General features: G+C 38.6%; 1 protein-coding gene across 7 annotated transcripts in view; it reads right to left on the reverse strand.

Moving 5' to 3' along the window:
- Window positions 1–22,399, reverse strand: part of SIK3 (SIK family kinase 3) — a 249,774-nt gene that overhangs the window by 96,812 nt on the left and 130,563 nt on the right. For all 7 annotated transcript variants that reach the window (XM_060103060.1, XM_060103058.1, XM_060103056.1 and 4 more), the window contains exons 2-3: window positions 13,539–13,655; window positions 10,036–10,099 (exon numbers count right to left, since the gene is read on the reverse strand). In XM_060103060.1, coding sequence (XP_059959043.1) covers window positions 10,036–10,099; window positions 13,539–13,655 — 181 coding nt within the window. The remainder of the gene's footprint in view (window positions 1–10,035; window positions 10,100–13,538; window positions 13,656–22,399) is intronic.

The following is a 22,399-nucleotide window of genomic DNA, read 5'->3' on the forward strand; positions in this document are numbered from 1 at the left end:
TAATCTTGTGGAGTTTGGTGCCTGGTGGGAGAGAGAATCCACTACATAATTACAGAAAGAAATGTAAAACCGACTGATATCAGTACTGCCAAGAAAGGATACAGTACAATGAGAGGGTGTGATAGGGGATTTGGCCAAGTCAGAGAAGTCTTACAAAGCTCTTTACCATGGAGCCTTTCCTATCAAACCAGCCTTATTTGCGGCCATTTTCTCATACATAACCTATATTAAAACCATACTAAACAACTTAATGAATATGAAATACACCACGTTCTCTCTCCTCTTGAAATCTTTTGAACATGCTACAGCATTTCTGAAATACCTTGCTCCCCCAGTTAACTCCAGAAAGTATCCAAAGATACAGTTTCTTACACTGCTTCTTTAAAGCCTTCACCACCCAAGACATTAATATTAATCACCTAATCATGTTGGGGTATGCCAATTCCTCTACCTGATAACTGATAACCTTTGTAAATCATTAATATTTTATGGGGAGATATTCTGAGATTATGCCAAAATCCTGTCCCCATCTGTATTAGTCCCCTTAGGGTGCTGAAACAAATTACCACAAAATAGGTAGCTTAAAACAACTGTAGTTTACTCACACACAGTTTTGGAAGCAAGAAATCCAAAATCAAGTTATCAGCAGGGACTCACTCTACCTGGAGGTTCTAAGGAAGAATCTTTTCTACACCTCTTCTAGCTTCTGGTCACTGTCAGTTTTCCTTGACTTGTGGCTGCATCATTCCAATCTGCTTTCTTCTTTTTCAAGATTGTTTTGGCTATTCTGGGTCCTTTGTAATTCTACATAAATTTGGAATCAGGATATCAATTTCTATAAAAATGTCAGCTTAGATTCTGATGGGGACTGCATTGAATCTGTACATCAATTTGAACAGCACTGTCATCTTAACAATGTTAACTTTTACAATCAATGAACATGGGCTGTTTTTCTAATCATTTAGATGGTCTTAAATATCTTTCAACATTGTTTTATACTTTTTTGTACTTTTCAGAGTATAAGATTTGCACTTCTTTTGCTAAATGTATTTGTAAGAATGTTATTCTTATTAATGCTATTGTAAACTGAACCATCTTATTTCTTTCATTCTCAGATTGTTCACTGTAAGGATATGGGAATACAACTGAACATATTACTCTTGCATCTTGCAACCCTGCTAAACTCTTATATAGTTCTTACAGTTTTTTAGTGGATTTGTTAGGATTTTCCATATACAAGATCACGTTACCTGTGAATAAACTGTTTTACTTTTTCCCTTTCCAACCTAGTGCCTTTTATATTTCTTTTTTGCCTAATTGCTGTGGCTAGAACCTCTAGTACGATGTTTAAATAGAAGTGGAGAGAGATGAAATCTTTGTCTTCTTCCTGATCTGTGGGAGAAAACATCTAGTCATTCACCATTAAGTGTGATGTTAGTTGTGAGTTTCCAGACGTCCTTTATCAGATTAGAAGTTCCCTTCTATTTCTAGTTTGTTGAATATTTTTATCACGAAAGAGTGTTGGATTCTGTCAAGCACTGTTTCTTCATATATTGAGATGATCATGTTATCTTTTTTAATTTTAAATGTATTGGACTATATATAGTTGATTTACCATGCTGTGTTAGTTTCACATGTACAGCAAAGTGATTCAGTTATCCATACACATATAATTCATTCTTTTTTAGATCCTTTCTCATATAGATTATCACAGGATATTGAGTAGAGGTCCCTGTGCTATACGGTTGGTCCTTATTAGTTATCTATCTTATATGTAGCATTGTGTGCATGTTCATCCCAAGCTCCTAATTTATCCCTCCCCCACGTTTCCCTTTTGGTAACCATAAGTTTGTTTTTGATATCTCTAAGTCTGTTTTTGTTTTGTAAATAAGTTCATTTGTATCATTTTTTTAAAATTAGATGCCACATATGAGTGAATCATATGATATTTGTCTTTCTCTGTCTGAGTTACTTCATTTAGTATGATAATTTCTATGTCACCCTTGTTGCTGCAAGTAGCATTATTTCATTCTTTTTTATGGCTGAGTAATATTCCGTAGGAAATATGTACCACATCTTCTTTATCCATTCCTCTGTCGATGGACATTTAGGTTGCTCCAATATCTTGGCTATTGTAAACAGTGCTGCAATAAACACTGGGGTGCATGTATCCTTTCGGATTACAGTTTTCTCTGGATATATGCCCAGGAGTGGGACTGCTGAGTCATATAGTAGTTCTATTTTTAGATTTTTAAGGAACCTCCATACTGTTCTCCATGGTGGTTGTACCAATTTGTACCAATTTACATTCCCACCAGCAGTGTAGGAGGGTTCCTCTTTCTCCACACCCCCTCCAGCATTTATTGTTTGTAGACTTTTTGATGATGGCCATTCTGACCAGTGCAAGGTGATACCTCATTGTAGTTTTAATTTGCATTTCTCTGGTAATTAGTGATGTTGAGCATCTTTTCATGTGCTTTTTGGCCATCTGTAAGTCTTCTTTGGAGAAACGTCTTTTCAGGTCTTCTGCCCACTTTTTGATTGGGTTGTTTGTTTTTTTGACATAGAGCTGCATGAGCTGTTTGTATATTTTGGAGATTAATCCACTGTCAGTTGCTTCATTTGCAAACATTTTCTCACATTCTGTAGGTTGTCTTTTTGTTTGTTAATGGTTTCCTTTGCTGTGCAGAAGCTAAGTTTAACTAGGTCCCATTTGTTTATTTTTGTTTTTATTTTCATTACTCTAGAAGGTGGATCAAAAAGGATACTGCTGTGATTCATGTCAAAGAATGTTCTGCCTATGTTTTCCCCTAGGAGTTTTATAGTGTCCAACCTTATATTTAGGTCTTTGTTCCATTTTGAGTTTATTTTTGTGTATGGTGTTAGAGAATGTTCCAATTTCATCCTTTTACATGTAGTTGTCCAGTTTTCCCAGACCCACTTCTTTTCTCCATTGTACATGCTTGCCTGCTTTGTCGTAGATTAATTGACCATAGGTGCGTGGGAGATGATATGTTATCTTGTATTTTCTTTTATTGATATGATGTATTACATTCATGAATTTTGATATGATGAACCAACCCTGCATTTCTTGCACATGGATAAATTCCACTTGATTACAGTGTATAATTCTTTTTATATGTTGCTGGATTTCATTTGTAAGTATTTTGTTGAATATTTTTGCATCCATAGTCATAAGAGATACTGGTCTGTAGTGTTTTCTTTTTTTCCTTGTGAAGTCTTTGTCTGGTATTGGTATCAAGTATATATCAAGTATATATATATATATGTATGTGTATGTATCAAGTACTCCCTCTTCTACTTTTAGAAGAGTGTGTGAACATGTGCTGTTAACTCTTTTCTAAATATTTGGTAGAGTTCAGCAATGATGCCCTCCAGACGTGGACTTTCTTTACGGGTGGTCTTTTGATTCCTGCTTCTATCTTTTCACTTGATGTAGGTCTATTCAGATTGTCTGTTTCTTCTTGAGTCAGTTCCAGTAGTTTGTGTCTTTCTAGGAATTTTTCCATTTTATTTAGGTTAAACAATTTGTTGGTGTACAATTGTTCAAGTATTCCTTTATAATAATTGTTATTAATTTAGGGTCAGTAGTAGTATCTCTTGTTTCACTTCTGATTCTAGTGTTTGAGTTTTTTTTTTTTCTTGGCCAATCTAAAGATTTGTCAATTTTGTTGATCATTTCAAAGAACTAGCTTTTGGTTTCATTGGTTTCCTCTATTTTTTTCTATTTTCTATTTCATTAAATTCTGCTATAATTATTATTCCCTTCCTTCAACTTGATCTTAGGTTTGGTTTGCTCTTACTCTTCCACTGTCGTAAGGTAGAAGACTAGGTAACTGATCTTTCTTATTATAGGCATTCTACAGTTATAAACTTCCCTCTAAGCACTCCTTTAGTTGCATCCCATAGGTTTTGATATGGTGTCTTTATTTTCATCCATCTCAAAGTACTTTCTGAATTTGCCTTTGACTTCTTCTTTGACCCATTGCTTACTTTAAAATACATTGTTTAATTTTTACATATCTGTGAGTTCCCCAAAGTTTTCCTGCTATTCATTTCTAATTTCACTCCACTGTGGTTGTAAAACATATTGTATTACTGCTAAAATTGAATAAGTTTAAATTTTATGCAGGTTTGTTTTATGGCCTAGTATATGGTCTATCTTTGAGAATGTCCTGTGTATACCTGATAAGCATATATATAGTATTATTGTTAGGTGGAGTGTTCTATAGATGTCTGTTAGGTATAGTTGGTTTACAGTATTGCTCAAGTCTTATTTTTCCTGTTGATCTTCTGTCTACTTTTTCTATCCATTATTGCAAGTAGAGTATTGAAGCTTCCAACTATTGTCATTGTCTATTTCTCCCTTCATTTCTGTCAGTTTTTGTTTTATGCATTTTAATGCTTTTTTATTAGATACACATTTATAACTGTTATAGTTTCCTAATGTATTACCTTCTTATCATTATAGAATGTCCCTCTTTATCTCTAATAGTAGAAATAAAGCTTTTGTGTTTCAAAATCTATTTTGTCTGATATCAACATAGCCATTTGAGCTTTCTTGTCATTGCTGTTTTCATGATATATAATTTTCCATCCTTTTACTTTCAGTCTATTTGTATCTTTGAATTTAAAGTATGTTTCTTGTAGGCAGCACACACTGGACCATGTGTTTTTATTCAGTCTAACAATCATTGCCTTTGCATTAAATTATCCCACCCATTTACCCTTAATATAAGTACTGATAATAGTTGGATTTATACCTGCTGTTTTACTTACTGTTTTCCATATATTTTATGTCTTTTTTTGTTTTCTATACCGCCATTACTGCTTTCTTCTTCATTAAGTGAATATTTTTTAATGAAGCATTTCAACTTCTTTAATGATTTTTTACATTATAATTTTCTGAGGGTTTTTTTTAAAGTGACTGCTCTAGTGTTTAGCATGTATATTTTATCTTATCCAAATGAGCTTCTGAGTGATTATATAGAAGGGTTTCTGCTTTATAGCATCATTTCTTTTACCCTCTTTTTTAGTGTTTTTGCAATAAAATTACATCAATAATGTTACAAATCCAACAATACATTGCTATAATTATTTCTGTGCCACGTGTAATGACTTCCTTAGCCTAATGCAGTTTTTCTCACACACATATCCTTTGTACTGTTATTGATAAATATATTACACATATATTACATGTAATGTAACCATGTATTTTATATTCAATTTATTTTTAAACAGGTTAAAAGAAAAAAGAAGTATGCATCTCTTATGCCTTTTATAATTACGTAATGACATTTACTGGTGCCCTTTGTTTATTGTGTGAACTCAAATTACCATCTGAGGTCACCTGCTTTTACCTTGAAGAACTTCTTTTAGTATTTCTTGTAAGGTGTACCTGTCAGAAACAAATTCGCTCAGTATATATATTTTTTCTTTATTTTTCGGCTGCGTTGGGTTTTCATTGCTGGTAGCGGGCTTTTTTCTTTAGTTGCAGCAAGCAGGGTCTACTCTTCATTGCACTGCTTGGTCTTCTCATTGTGGTGGCTTCTCTTGTTGCAGAGCACAGGCTCTAGGCACGCAGGCTTCAGTAGTTGCAGCATGTGGGCTCAGTAGTTGTGGCTCGCAGGCTCTAGAGCGCAGGCTCAGTAGTTGTGGCGCATGGGCTTAGCTGCTCTGCGGCATGTGGGATCTTCCCAGACCAGGGCTCAAACCCGTGTCCCCTGAATTGGCAGGCAGATTCTTAACCACTGTGCCACCAGTGAAGTCCCTCCCTCAGTTTCTGATTATTTGAGAAAGTCTGTTTCACCTCCGTTTTTTGAAATATACGTTCACTGGTATAGAATTTTGATTAATAGTTTTTTTTTTTTCCTTTCAGGGCTTTAAAAATGTTATCCTATTGTCTTCTGGCCTCCGCCGTTTCTGCTGAAAAGTCTGCTATCTAAACCTACAGAACTCCCTTTAAGTGACGCATCATTTTTCTCTTGATGCTTCCAATATTTTGTCTTTGACTTTTACTATTCTTACTATGATGTATCTGTTTGTGGATCTCTTTGTGTTTAATCCTGATTGGATTTTATTGAGCTTCCTGGATATGTAAGTTATTGTTTTTCAATAAATTTGTGAAGTTTACAGTCATTATTTCCTTGCATATTTTTTCTGCTGCTTTCTCTCTTCTGGTATGCCCATTATAAATATGTTGGAGCATCTGATTGTATCCCACATTCCTCTGAAGCTCTATTCATTGTTCTTAATTTGTTTTTCTCTCTGTTCTTCAACTTGCATAAAATGCCTATCTACAAATTCACTTCTTGTTCTGCAGTTCAAATCAGTTAAGCCTCTCTGATGAATTTTTTAATTTTAGTTATTTTACTTTTCAATTCCATAATTTCTTTTGATTCCTTTTTTAAAAATTTCCATCTCTTGGGCTTCCCTGATGGCGCAGTGGTTGAGAGTCCACCTGCCGATGCAGGGGACGTGGGTTCGTGCCCCAGTCTGGGAAGATCCCACGTGCCGCGGAGCGGCTGGGCCCGTGAGCCATGGCCGCTGAGCCTGCGCGTCCAGAGCCTGTGCTCCGCAGCGGGAGAGGCCACAACAGTGAGAGGCCCACATACCGCCAAAAAAAAAAAAAAAAAATTTCCATCTCTTTATTGATAGTCGCTATTTGATGTGACCCTATAATCATATTTTCTTTTACGACTTCAATTGTGAGTTCCTTTATGTCTGTGAACATGTCCATAATGGCTACTTTAAAGTCTTTTTTTGATAAATGTGGCCTCTCTGACAGGCAGTTTCTGTGGCCCGCTTTTTTTTCAGTATATGGGTCATACTTTCCTGTTTCTTTATATGTTTCATAGTTTGCTGTTGTTGGAAACCAGATATTTTAGATAACATGTTGTACCACGTCTAGGTACTGGTACACCTCTACCCTTCTGGAGCATGTTCTTGTTATTTGCTTGTTTATTTGTTCAGTGACTGGCTGGATTGTTTTAGTGAAGTTTATTCCCCCATACACAGTGATCAGCTTCTAATGCTGTTCCTCAGGGGAGGCAGAGCCTTGGTATATCCACCATTACCCTCAGATCACTGGATCACCATGGTTTGGGCAGGGCTCTCTCTTCCTGTCTTTTCTTAACCAAGCCCAGCGGTTAAAATCCAAAAACTGTGGCTGGTTACTCTATCTTTTTTTTTTTTTTTTAAATTTATTTGGCTGCATTGGGTCTTAGTTGAGGAACGGGGCTTCTCTCTAGTTGTGGCCGTGGGCTCTAGAGTACACAGGCTTAGCTGCCCCACGGTATGTGGGAGCTTAGTTCCCCAACCAGGGATCAAACCTGCATCCCCTGCATTGGAAGGTGGCTTCTTAACCACGGGACCACCAGGGAAGTCCCTGGTTATTCTATTATTTTCAACAATGCCCTGGAGCATAAACTGGTCTATAAACAATCCAATCAAATTCTGGTTCCTTTGAAGGAACAGTTTCTGAGATCAGTGTTTGATTTTTCTTCTGACCTTAGGAAGGCTCTTGTGATGTTTTACTCCCTGGTTCTTACCTGCAAACTAGCTGGCCTATACTTTAGCCTGCTCGAATCTCCTCTGAAATGCCTGTAACCACAACCTCCACAGTTCTTGTGTGTGCCTTCAGGCTTGAAATTCTTCATTCTCCATTGCAAACAAAGTCAGTTCCCTTGGAAAGAAATTAGGAGCTATATGTGTTATGGTCTGTTTCTCCTTCTGGGCAAATCTCTGAGCCAGGACTCTGAAGCTAGGTGTGGGGACAGTGGAAAAGTTTTCCTTGAGTAACACTCCCTCTCTAGGAGCTGAGCTCAGTGCAGAGAAAGGGGACACAATCTCAATTCTCCCAGCTTGACTCTCTTGGGATGACCCACCAACTTATAACTCAAGGCAAGAGTGATCTGGGTCCCAGTATTCTCAGCATGCCACACCCAAACTCCACAAGTCAGGGCTGGGTGGAAGAAGGAGTCCCCACTATTCAACTGCTCTCACCCAGGACTTAGCAACAGCAGTAGGTAGCTGGGGCAGGATAAGAAATGCTGATGTCCAGTTCCTCCGGGAAGAAAGCCATTAGTCTAGGTGAAAGGAGGGGACCAGAGGGCAGGCCTGTGTTCTTGGCTACAGTAATCTTGAGTGTAATCTCCACCTTGCTGAGCTGGCTAGGGGGAAGAAGGAAGCAGTACTGGCTTAAAAACCACAGACACTCTTATTTCTTACTAAATTTTCATAGATATTCTTGAATAAATGTTTCTTCAGTTGCTGTTCACCCTTAGAACCATTTCCAGAGACTTTAAATGGCTGGATTTTAGGGGTCTTTAAAATCACTTTCACCAGTTTCACTGGGGAGCAGGGCAGCAGAGCTCCTCATGCTATCCTGCCAGAAGTTGATCACCCATTTGTCATTTAACATGGAGGTGAAGGAAGCAAAGTGCTGGGGCTGTATATGTGCTATCTCATTTTATCTTCACAACTGTAAGGCATATATTACAGATCTGACTTTTATAGACCATGAAACCGAGTCCCAAAATTCCAGTAAAAAAGCAAATAGCGGCAACGATCTGATTCAAAACTGTCTCCAAAGCTCATGTTCTTGATTCAGCCTGTCCCTTCATCTCCGATACAGATACTTTAAAAAACGAGACCTCATGAGACAGTTATATCCCTGTGCAGGCACAAGGATTTCTTTAGGCGATATATCAATTTCTTCCTCCTCCAGATCTTTTATAATACTACCATGAGAAGTACTACTCTGTTTCCTCATGCCTTGAGCTACATTCCCACAAAGGATCTATCTTTTATCTTTTCTGTACTTTTGAAATCTGTTTTCCTAAAGAGCAAAGTAGGTATGATGTGCACTGTGTTTGGTTCTTTGATTATTATGAACATTAAGATGACAAGGTCTCTTTGCTCCCAAGATTACCATTATGCATAAGCACAGATACAAAGCCAAGCAAAAGTGTTATTAAGAAGTGATACCTCCTTTAAAAGAGACTCGCATTTATTTTGAAGATTCTTAGATACAAAATTGTCAGATTTATGGGGAAAGTTTAACATACCAAAATATTCATAGTCACATCTCACAGTCACTAATAAGAAGATTCCACTTTAAAAGTGATAGCATGCTTTTTAATATATTTTAAATAACTAAGTGCCAATATTTTGAAAATTAAAAAAATTCTTACCATCCAGATTTAAACTAAAACAAAATATAAAAAACTAAAGAAACTAAACAAACCTGAAATATATAAGAAGAAACCTTTCTCTATATTCACATGCCAAAAAAGAAATAAAATTTAAAAATAAAAAGACATGTCAATCTAGATTTGAAAGTTTAGTCATTATCTCTATTTGGCTCCATTTATCATTGTTACCAAAAAAAAACAAAAAACTGGGGGGGGCCAGTTTTTACCACCTCAAAAAGTCATATTTCCTGGTAACAAATCCTCCTGCTTAATTCTGATGTTGTGTTAACCTAAGTGTTAGAGGAAAAAAAGAATAGCTACTGAAGACAAAACGTCCTAAATTACAAGAATCATTAAGGGAACTGTGAACACCTGGTAAGGAATAGAGTTACATGTTATATTTAAATAAATGTTAAAGAATGCATTAGGGTGAGACTGTTTGCTCCGAGTGGCTATTTCACACACAACAGAGGCCCACCACACTTGTAAGCATTCTGTCACACTTGGTCAACCCAATTAGAATCTGGCAATAGGAAAGACCCTCAAAAGTTCAGAGAAATGTTTGTTTGTGAAGATCTTTAATCTCAACCATCAACAGCTTACTGAAATAAACAAAACACCTTTGCTAAGGAAACAAAGATGGTGAAGACTTAAAGAGATGAATCAAAAATAGTTAAAATTACTTTGTTGATAGAAAATGACAGCACTGAAGGAAAGCATCAAGTGACAGCTGCTCAAGTGACAAAGGCATCGAACAGCTATTTTAAGTTTGCCATGGTGTGCTCAATAGCTGTTTAAAGAATGCAATAAATGTACTTACCAAATATTTCCCCTCCACTAGCATATTCTGTCACCAGATAAATCATCCGTTCTGTCTCCATAACCTGGTGCAAAGGCAGGAAAGTGACAGTGATACAAATGACAGGCTGATATCACAGGAAGAGAAACTAATGAATCTTCTTTTGTCATTTGAAGTATTAATAACCATTACTGCCTAAAGGAGACTTAAAACATTAGGGGATTGGGAGGGTGACAGACATAAATGTTATTAAGAAGAAAGGGGGAAAACAGGTATTCCTCCAAGTTCTTAAAAGTAGGAAATAGTTACTACTTGAGAGCATCCTTTTGTCATCCCAGGAGGCCTCTGCAATCTTTTAAGCTCCACAAAACTGAGAAGCAAAGAAGCTGCCAAGAACCAAAAAGTTCACATTCGACAGTGATCACTTGAAGCTCAAAAATGTCCCCCGCAAAACCCAACCAAAACAAAACTTAGGGAGAATAACAGGAATCACTTAAGAACTGCACAAATATCACATATGGCTGTGCTTTTTTAAAATGGAAATGACAACTTTCCTGTCCACCATCCTTTTATTCAAAACTGGGAACAATAATATAAATATTCAACACTTCAATAATATAAATGACTTGCTTGTATTTTTATCTTAGTCTCTATTTTGCCACTGTTTAAAAAATTAGTTGTAGTGTGTTGTCAGTTCTTTCTTCCTTTTTACCTTTTTCATTTAATATTTATTAAAGTAATATATGAGTATATATGTTCATTATAAACATTTAAAATACCCAGTATATAAACAAAAGACCAAAGGTTTTCCTCTTTCCGACCCCCTCCATTTTATTCCTCAGTGGAAACACTGTTAATAGCTTATTCTATAACATTTTAGAGCAGTGCTGTCCAATAGAAACATTGTGAGTCTCATATATAATTTTAACTTTTCTAGTAGCCACATTAAAAAAGTAAAAAGAAAACGGTGAAGTTAATTCTAATAATATATTTTATTATCATTAATATTATTTCAAATTTTTTAAATTGTAAACAGCTCCAATTTTTATATTTACATTAATATTAAATGAAAGTAAAAATCCAGTTCCTCATTCACTCTAGCCACATGTTAATACACAATAACCACATGCGGCTAGTGGTTATCATAGTAGGCAATACAGTTTTACACTTTCCCTATGCTTCAAGGTTAATTATTTTATCAAATCATTCCCTAGTCACTTTATTTTTGACATCTCTATACGTTAATACCATAACCGTATCATACATTACCTTATAATAATAGATCTATTTCTTCTTTTCAATAGTTTCATAGTACTCCATTGTATGTATGCACATTCTTTTAATTTTTCAATCTAATAACTGTCATTTTTTTCACTTTAATTTAAAAACTCTCTATAGACTGCTGATACTAGCCCACTGTTACATGTATTGCTTCCAAGTTCTTTATATGTTGACTTATATAACAAAAAGTAAGTACCCTAAATATATGCAGTTGTTTAGGAAAAAAAAGAAAAGAAAAGAAATGCCATAATGTACCAGGCCTTTTATTGACCGTAAATTTTTAAAATTTTATTGAAGTATAGTTGATTTACAGTGTTGTTTTTAATTTCAGATTTTTTTAAAAAGAACTTTTCAGGAGTTCAAAAACTTTCCTATATAGTTATCTATATTTGGCTCACTCTATAAACCCGAAGAGACTAAAGCTTAACAAATGACCTGAAAACTGCCTTGACAATTCAACAGCCATTCTTCACCTTGGCAGTTCAGAATCTCCCATTAACAATATTAGCTGCCAGAGACCAAAATTAAAGCTTAAAAAAGGGCAATGTTCAAATCCAGGGCTGAAAGTATATAAACCTTATAGGCTAATGAAATCTTGGGTAAGAAAGGTAAATTTGCAGATTTCAGTTATAAGGTTAGTACCTATAAGTTAACCTCTTGAGAAAGATCAGCCTAATAAGCTCTACAACTATTTAAAGATGATTTACTTTAAAAAGTGAGGTCAAGGGCTTCCCTGGTGGCGGCGCAGTGGTTGAGAGTCCGCCTGCCGATGCAGGGGACGTGGGTCGTGCCCTGGTCCGGGAGGATCCCACGTGCCGCGGAGCGGCTGGGCCCGTGAGCCACGGCCGCTGAGCCTGCGCGTCCAGAGCCTGTGCTCCGCGACGGGAGAGGCCACAGCGGTGAGAGCCCCGCGTACCACAAGAAAAAAAAAAAAAAAAAAGTGAGGTCAAGAAGTTTACTCAATCTGTCAGGATAGGATAGGAAGGAAGCAGAGGTTACACACCTCTGAGTTTGCAGATACAGGTCTTCAGGCAACCCCAGGAACCTTTCATGGGTTTCCTTCTGGGGTACAGTGGAGGTGTGGTTCAACATAATTTAGTGTGATGGATTTCAACAAGCCTGCTCCTGCTGATCTAATTCATTTCATTATGTGAGCAGCTGATGCCAGAGACGAGCCCTAACACTGTAGCCTTAACCGTATACACTAATATCAAGACATGCTTTCTTTCCCATGAAAGTAACAGACTATGAAAGCTTCCCCTTTGGGCCCTGGGCAATGTACTCTTCATACTCTTACACATGATCCCGGATCTGGGCCAGTAACCATTTACTGCAGACTAACAGCAGCAAATGAATTGAGGGGGTGGCCACATCCTGCAGAACCAGGTGATGGCTGATCTGGTAGAAAGCAGTGAGCAGGGCTGGCCCTATGTACAGGCAGAGCTCATGGCTGCCAACACGCTGCAATTTGAGAAGCACCTCAAAGCTCCACCTTTCCCAAAATACCTCCTCTACCAGCCTGCTAAGGCAAGGTCCTCCTCTCCTATCTGGCTTAAAATTCCACCCATTAGATTTACTGCTTTTGCAGTAAGGCTAGGGAATCACTTTTGATGACGGCATGAAATATGCATGCTTCTTGGGAAGATAAGAAAACTAGAACAGAAATCTCTTCCATTACACAGAATCAATCTCTTGGTTATCAAAGTAATCAAATGCTATCTTAGAAAACTAAGTCTAGTACCCTGTTAGAATAGAAAGGAGGTAGGCTGTGACTCATACAAGAAGCCATACTTAAAATATCCTTTGCCATCATAATTCATAACATGATCACAGAAATTAGTATTTAAATAATATTATAAAAATTAATATTATTTTCACCCCTCAAAATTCTGTTCCTTTTGGGTTTCCCATTCTGTTTAAGATTCTGACCTAAATAAGTAAGTTCTCATCATCTTGTAAATAATCTTTTCGTGTAACTCTAAGAATGGCATCCAAGTTTTAAAGAACAAATTATAAAGGCCTATTTAGGTAAGTTACACCTTACTAGTAAATACCCAAGGGAAACAGAAGTACTGAGTTGGGGGATAATAGGGTAGGATAAATAGTAGGATGAATATACGAACATAGAAACAAAAAAAAGTTGCAGATGTTCATCCACCCACCTTCCCTTCAAAAGTAACCACAGACACAAGTGACCATTCTGGGTTCTTTGTTGCCATATGCTACACCACTAGTGATCCTACCTGGTAAAGCCTGATAATATGGGGGTGGCAAAGCATCTTCATAATTTGAACTTCTCGGAAAATCTTCTTCAAGTTTTCTTCATCCAGCTGGGTCTTATCTATGATCTTGATAGCAACCTGACAACAGAGAAAGAAAATTTACTCTGATGCATTGTTTATTTTTTAAAATAAATTTATTTATTTATTTTTGGCTGTGTTGCATCTTCCTTGCTGCACATGGGCTTTATCTAGCTGTGGCGAGCGGGGCCTACTCTTCGCTGCGGTGGCTTCTCTTGTTGCAGAGCATGGACTCTAGGCACGCGGGCTCAGTAGTTGTGGCACACAGGCTTAGCTGCTCTGCGGCATATGGGATCTTCCTGGACCAGGGCTCGAACCCATGTCCCCTGCATTGGCAGGCAGATTCTTAACCACTGAGCCACCAGGGAAGCCCTCTGATGCATTATTAAAAGGAGTTTACTAAGGAAAATTAAATCCACCTTAAAACGTATTCCACAAAATACAAACTGCCAGTATTTTGTTTACAGAATGCCAATGAAGAAAATAAATTTACTCTTTTTAAAAAGACAGAGGGCTTCCCTGGTGGCACAGTGGTTGAGAGTCCACCTGCCGATGCAGGGGGCACGGGTTCGTGCCCCGGTCCGGGAAGATCCCACGTGCCACAGAGCGGCTGGGCCCGTGAGCCATGGCTGCTGAGCCTGCGTGTCTGGAGCCTGTGCTCTGCAACGGGAGAGGTCACAACGGTGAGAAGCCCGCGTACCGCAAAAAAAAAAAAAAAAGGACAGAAAATGGACTTCCCTGGTGGCACAGTGGTTAAGAATCTGCCTGCCAATGCAGGGGACACAGGTTCGAGCCCTGGTCCAGGAAGATCCCACATGCCACATAGCAACTAAGCCCGTGCGCCACAACTACTGAGCCTGCGCTCTAGAGCCTGCAAGCCACAACTACTGAGCCCACATGCCACAACTACTAAAGCCCGCACGCCGAGAGCCCGTGCTCTGAAACAAGAGAAGTCACCGCAATGAGAAGCCAACGCACCACAACGAAGAGTAGCCCCCGCTCGCCGCAACTAGAGAAAGCCTGCACACAGCAACAAAGACCCAATGAAGAAAGAAAGAAAGGAAGGAAGGAAGGGAGGAAGGGAGGGAGGGAGGGAGGGAGGGAGGGAGGAAGACAGGAAATGGATTCCTAGCAAGTTGGTCGCAAAGGAACAGACTCCTAAAGCTAATGGGTCTTCTGCCATTTCTTAAATTGCTGCTACAGTAAAACCCCAGGACAAAATACTTCATTACTCTGCAGATGTGGTTACATTTTAGGCAAATCATGCTGGGTGCAGAGAATTGTATGTAGGGCCTCTTATTAAGACAAGAAGCTTATATCATAAGTAAGTGATGACTTAGTAAGGGCTGACCAGAAATTCCACAGGTGCATCCCACACCTCACCAGGTGCTTCTGTAACTCAATAACAGTAGTAGTAGTAGTGGTAAAGGTGGTGGTGGCATCAGCAGCAGTTACTATATACTGAACACTAACTGTATGCCAGGCATAATCCTTAGTGCTTTGCAAGTACTAACTCATTTAAACCTTACAACACTCCATATTATTATCAACCTTATTTTACAAATATGGAAACTGAGACACAAAGAGATTAACTACCCAAGATTAAGTAATTTATAGCTAGTATGTGGTAGAGCCAAGATTGAAGCCCAGGTATCTCGGCTTTGGAGTCAAATTCTTAATGATAACCCTACAAAAATCTGGAGATCTTTCTGTGCTGTATATACACTGCTTCAGCATAAAACAGTTTTCTACTTTGCTCATAATTCTTGAGATACTCAGCAGCACACATATTTAAAAACAGAATGAACGACGAAAGACTTTTTAAAATTACTAAATCTTAACTTCTTCATTATTCTCAGTGAAATTCTCAAAATATTGGGTTGCCCCCGAATATCTCTATATCTCAGTTTCAATTACTCAATCAGTATGTAATCAATGAATACTAGTTGGATGAAGGACCAGGACTAGGCAAATTCTAGCCCCTTTCAATTCCTAAAATTCTATGATTCTATACACTGGGGGAAGAAAATAAAATTTATACTAATTGAGAAAAAAAGGAAAAAGAAAAAACAGGGAAGCAAAAATGTCAATACTAAAAAGTTTAGCCCAAGGATATAAAGACAGTATGCAACTATACGTGGTAGACGGTTCGAATGTATGAATGACCAACATAACAATAACTTTGTTTGGAACTGTTTCAGATGTAGAATGAGGACTAATGGGAGAAAGGCACAGGTAGACAAATTTCCGCTCAGTTCAGAGTTAAGCCCTGCCTAATGACGGAATGTGATAAAATGAGGTGGGTGTAGCTTGAGCTTCAGAGATTAACCAGACACAGCCTTCACTTCAATGAGCTCACAATCTAGTAGAGGAAAACATATGTGAAACAGCCAACTATACAACATTGGAAATACAATCAATAAAGCTACGTACACAGTATAAGTAGAAAAGAGGATGAAGTATGACCTTCACTTGGGGGGAGAATAAGTAGACATAGGGAAAGACTTCACAAAGGAGAGAGAACTTGAGAAGAGACAGAATTGACATGGGCAGAAAAGAAGGAAGAGAATTTTATAAGAAACAACAGCAGAATCATTAACAAGTCCTATCAACTGCTTGACCTCCTAGTAAGTCTTGAACCATATGACCCGTGACCACTAGCATTTCTACTCCTCATCACTGTGTCAGATCACACACAGTGTGCTGTCTAATATAGTAGGCACCAGCCACACGTGATTACTGAGCACTTGAAATGTGCACTTAAAATATACACCAGATTTCAAAGACTTAATATTACAAAGGGAATATAAACTATCTCACTGATAATTTGTACATTGATTACATGTAGAAATAACATTCTGGATATACTAGGTAAATAAAATATATTATTAAAACTAATTTCAATGAAAAGGCAACCCTATGGAATGGGAAAAATATTTACAAATCACTTATCTGATAAGGGGTTAGTATCCAAAATATAGAAGGAATTCATACAACTCAGTTTAAAAAAAAAACCAATTCAAAAATGGGCAAAGGACCTAAACAGACATTTTTCCAAGGAGGACATACAAATGGCCAACAGGTACATGAAATGGTACTCAACATCACTAGTCACCAGGGAAATGCAAATCAAAACCACAATGAGATACCACCTCCTGCCTGTTAGGATGTCTACTATCAAAAACACAAAAGAGGGCTTCCCTGGTGGCGCAGTGGTTGAGAGTCTGCCTGTCGATGCAGGCGACATGGGTTCGTACCCCGGTCTGGGAAGATCCCACATGAGGTGGAGCGGCTAGGCCTGTGGGCCATGGCCACTGAGCCTGCGCATCCGGAGCCTTTGCTCCGCAACAGGAGAGGCCACAACAGTGAGAGGCCCGCATACCGCAAAAACAAAAACACAAAAGATAAATGCTGGCAAGGAAATGGAGAAAGGGGAACCCTTTTACACTGGTGGTGGGAATGTAAACTGGTACAGCCACTATGAAAACAGTATGGAGTTTCCTCAAGAAATTAAACAATAAAACTACCATATGATCCAGCAATCTCACTTCTGGGTGGGAAATGAAAGGAAATGAAATCATTATCTCAAAAAGATTATCTGTACTCTGATGTTCATTCAATAGCCAAGGTATGGAAATGACCTAAGTGTCCATCACAGATGAATGGATAAAAAAATGTAGTATACGTATACTACTGAATATTATTGAGCCTTAAAAAAGAAGGAAATCCTGTCATTTGCAACCAGTGGATGAACTTGGAGGACATTATGCTAAGCGAGATAAGTCAAAGACAAATATCACATTACCGCATAGTATCACCTACATGTAAAATCTAAAAAACAAAGAACAAACAAAAGAACGAACGAACAAATGAACGAATGAACAAAAGAAAGAAAGAGCCAAACTCATAGAAACAGAAAGTAGAAAAGTGGTTGCCAGGGGCTGAGAGGTGGGGAGAATAGGGAGAGATTGGAAAATGGGTACAAACTTTCAGTTATAAAATGAATAAGGTCTGAGGATCTAACGTAAAAAATGGTGACTACAGTTGATAACACTGTGCTGTATCATTGAAATTTGTTGAGAGTAGATCTTAAATATTCTCACCATATAGAAAAAAAAGATAAATATGTCAGGTGATAGATATATTAATTAACTCAAGGGGTAAATCCTTTCACAGTGCATACATATCAAAACATCACATTGAACACTTTAAGTATCTTACAATTCTATTTGTTAATTACACTTCAATAAAGCGGGGTGGGGGGGAACCTAACTAATTTCACCTGTTTTTACTTTTTGAAATATGACTACTCAAAAAGCAAAAATTGGGCTTCCCTGGTGGCGCAGTGGTTGAGAGTCCGCCTGCCGATGCAGGGGACACAGGTTCGTGCCCCCGTCTGGGAAGATCCCACATGCCGGAAGATCCCACATGCCGCGGAGCGGCTAGGCCCGTGAGCCATGGCCGCTGAGCCTGTGCATCCAGAGCCTGTGCTCTGCAACGGGAGAGGCCACAACAGTGAGAGGCCCGCGTACCACAAAAAAAAAAAAAAAAGTAAAAATTGTATACGTGGCCCTCGTTTTATTGGACAGCACTGGTCTAGATGATACCAATAAGCTACCAATTAAAGCAGGTATTCCATGAAAATGACTTCTGAAATACTTGACCCAATACTGAGAATTGCCAGCCACCCATCTCAAAGAAACTTGGCAGACTACAAGGCACTCAATGCTCAACACTGCCTCGGGGAGAATTTTAAATAAGGTCGCAAAAGTTGCATTCCAAGAACTCAATTTAATTCCATTAAAAACTGTTTACTGAGCAACTGACTGGCTTAAGGCAGTGCCCTTGAGCAGCTCACTAGCAGCTACTCTCAACAGGGATTCTGTGAGAGAATTAAGTTTTTTTGTTTTTTTTGTTTTTTTTTTTGCGGTATGCGGGCCTCTCACTGTTGTGGCCTCTCCCGTTGCGGAGCACAGGCTCCGGACACGCAGGCTCAGTGGCCATGGCTCACAGGCCCAGCCGCTCCGCGGCATGTGGGATCTTCACGGACTGGGGCATGAACCCGTGTCCCCTGCATCGGCAGGCGGACTCTCAACCACTGCGCCACCAGGGAAGCCCGAGAATTAAGTTTTACAGTCAGTTTTTCAGCAGTTCTCAAACTTTTTGGTCTTGGGATTCCTTCTCTTAAAAATTACTGAGAACCGGGCTTCCCTGGTGGTGCAGTGGTTGAGAATCTGCCTGCCAATGCAGGGGACACGGGTTCGAGCCCTGGTCTGGGAGGATCCCACATGCCGCGGAGCAACTAGGCCCGTGAGCCACAACTACTGAGCCTGCGCGTCTGGAGCTTGTGCTCCGCAACAAGAGAGGCCACGACAGTGAGAGGCCCGCGCACCGCGATGAAGAGTGGTCCCCACTTGCCACAGCTAGAGAAAGCCCTCGCGCAGAAGCGAAGACCCAACACAGCAAGAATAAATAAATTAATTTTAAAAAGAAAAAAAAAATTACTGAGAACCTTCAAAGAAGTTTTGTTTATATGGGTAATATCTATCAATATTTACTTAGAAATTAGATTAAAATTACAATCAGAAATTAAAACAGAAAATTTTAAAGCAGAAGAAAACACATGCACACATTTCATCAGCCATCAGAGTAATCATATCATCAAATATCAGGTGGTCTTTTGAAATCTCCACTGTATAATTATGAGAGAATGAGTGAAAAATGAAAATAATGTTTGAATATTTATAAAAACAGTTTTGACCTAGGGACTCACTGAAAGAGTTTTGGAGACTCTGGGGTCCCTGGATCAAACATTGAGAACAACAAGGCATCACTGTATGTAATGAATTAACTTCTTGCCTAGGTATCTAGAATGGTACTGAAACAGGAGGGAAGGAGGCAGAACACAACCTTTAAAAGAATGACATAGCCATAGGACATGACAAAAATTGGTTAGAACCAACTAAGTCCAAGATGGCGGAAGATGTGACTTCCACTGGACCTTGAGCCTCATTATATGCTCATTGTAATACATTAGCATATGCTAAATGACACACCCACCAAAGCCATGACAGCTCTGAGGCTAACCATAAAAGGTCAAAAAGTGATTGGTGGCCCAATTCCTGGAAATCCCCACCTCTTCTTCAAAATAATTGGAATAATTCTCCCACTCATTAGGCTATGAAATTACCCAGCCCATAAAAACTAATCATGTCATATTTCGGGGCCTCTCACCTTCTGAGATGGCCCACATTCTGTCTGTGGAGTGTTTCGCTCTAAATAAATCCACTTCTTACCAATCACTTTGTCTCTCACTGAACTCTTTCTGTGACGAGACATCAAGAACCTGAGCTTCATTAAGTCCTGAGACCAGGTGTGTGATCTCAATTAAAAGACCGTGGGTTCAAGTCCCAATCTGAGTTGCACGGTTTCAGTACCACCTTTGGGAAAACTGAGAAAATCTTCACTCAAATTTTTTTTCCTGCGGGACTTAATTCCTTCTATAAGAATTAATTCATTCTCAGTTGAGATGGCTTCTAGAAAAGGAATTTAAATGTCTTTGCAATCAGCCTTGATGAAAAGCTTTTTCCTTTTAAACTTACTAGAAAATAGAATTGTCATCAGGAAACAGGTTTAAAGCAACCCTAAACCACCACAAACTACACAAGCTAGACTATAAGGTTAAACCTGCCAAGCACTAAATGGCCATGATTAAAGATGTACCATATGTACCACGGTCAGGATGTAGGCTGGTCATACTCTTGGGAAGATCCTGACCTTTGCGCTGGAACCAATCAAGGAGTTGGTATTTTAGTTTGCAACAAATATTCAGATCAAGTACTAAGGGGCAAAGACATACATTTGGAGAGAACCCATTACTCCATCCATTTTACCTACCATCATAACTGTTTTTGGGAAAATATGCAGCTGTCAAGCCTAAGGAATGACTGAGATGTTAGGATTCTAACCAACTTCAGACAGGAGGGTTCAACATGACCACCAGCAATAATGGTCAATCAGCTCTCAATGAACCCCAAAGGAAATACAGTTGACCCTGAACAATGTGGGTTTGAACTGCTAGGGCCCACTTATACACGGATTTTTCTTGATAGTAAACACTACAGTACTACACAGTCCATGGCTGGTTGACTCCACAGATGTGGAGGAATCAGGGATGTGGAGGGCCAACTGTAAGTTTTATGTGGATTAATCCCCGTGTTGTTCAAGAGTCAACTATAGTTTTAAATAAAAGAAAAAGAAAAAACAAGATTCAACTATTGTTTAAAATATCTAGCAGGTCTTTAGGTGATTTTTATTTTCCTATTCTTCTGTTTGGGCTGTACTGAACAGGGAAAATAAAATAGTTCATGCATGCACAATGTCTGGGGCATAGAGAATTGAGAGCTTACCTGCAGTGACAAAATATACCATGAAACATGCATTATTCTTGGAAGTATTTCTAAGGTGGAACACGGTATATCGCGCCTAATTAATAAATGAAAATTTTCTGGTGACGACTTGGAATTCAAGGCATAGAAGGGACATTTTTAAGGCAAAAAAGAAAATAACTTCTCAGTTCCAGTAATTCCCATCTGGTTAACATTTACCGTCTCAGAAAACAGAAGTCCTAGGAGTGTCTCTAACACAATGGTCAACTCCCTCAGTCTAACTGACATTATTGTTGTTGTTATCTTAACATTTACATGGTGCCACCAATACTTTGTATGCTTTACAGAACATTAAATCAACTCCTGGCCTGTAGGTTTACCACTTAAATGAACTGAACAAAAAGATATTTAAAAAGGGATGGGGGGGGGGATAGGAGAAGAGGATGGAGTTGATAAAAAACACGAAGGTAAGGTTAGAATTACTTACAAAATATCAATCCCCATTCCATTTTCAGGTGTTTATTTTGGACTGACCAAATCTCAGAAGTCTAAGAGGGGGATTTAGATGGAGACTGACGGCTTAATTCTAAGGGAGCTATTTAAAAGGATGCCCTGAAGCCTTTTTTAAAGGAAGAATTTAAAGGAAGGGCAGGAAAGAGGGAGAGGCCCAAAGAAGATTGGAGGACAAACAGGAGCTTTGAGAAGAGAGGAGGGATTGGGCAGAAAAGCATAGAGAAATGGGGAGGAAAAGGGTAAGAGCTAAATGGTTTAACAAGGAAGTCCTAATAGTTGAAAGTGGCTACCAAAGCAAATGGTATAATGAAACAATACTAATTGTTACAGAAATGTTTTGAAATAAAAGAAAAACAGAGAACAGCAGTTAGTCCAAGAAGAAATTTAAAGTTATGGTAGGAAATTAAGCTATGAAAGGATGAAATTTTCGTGCCAGAGAAGAAAGACTGGACATGTGAGTAAAGAACTTGGCAATGGCCTGGATTGTGAGGTCAGAAGGAAGCAGAAAGCTGAATGGATTTCAAGATGAATTTTCTTAATGAAGTACATGCTACTCCTTCCTGGAGTGCCAGCTCGTAGGTAAAAATAACACAGACTCACAGAAAGATTGTGCTCTTCCCAAGAACAGCATTTGTCAAGGAGTCTGTGTACCGATAGGCACATTTAGATGTGGCACCTAGAACACTCAAAGCTTTTTAAATCACCAGCTGGAAAGAGAGCTAAACTCAACTGGCACGGCATAACTCTCTTAAACTTCCCCAATGGAGATTTATTACACTGAGTATCTTGCTAACCTTACAATGAATGGTAGTGTTGTTCCCAGTGAACAAAGTCAGCAACAGTTCATATTTTAAATTGTTTTAAATTATATTAATATGCCCCCAAAGCCTAATAACATAGCCT

Source organism: Mesoplodon densirostris, chromosome 7 (genome assembly GCF_025265405.1).
Source record: "Mesoplodon densirostris isolate mMesDen1 chromosome 7, mMesDen1 primary haplotype, whole genome shotgun sequence".
NCBI classification, from domain to species: domain Eukaryota; kingdom Metazoa; phylum Chordata; class Mammalia; order Artiodactyla; family Ziphiidae; genus Mesoplodon; species Mesoplodon densirostris.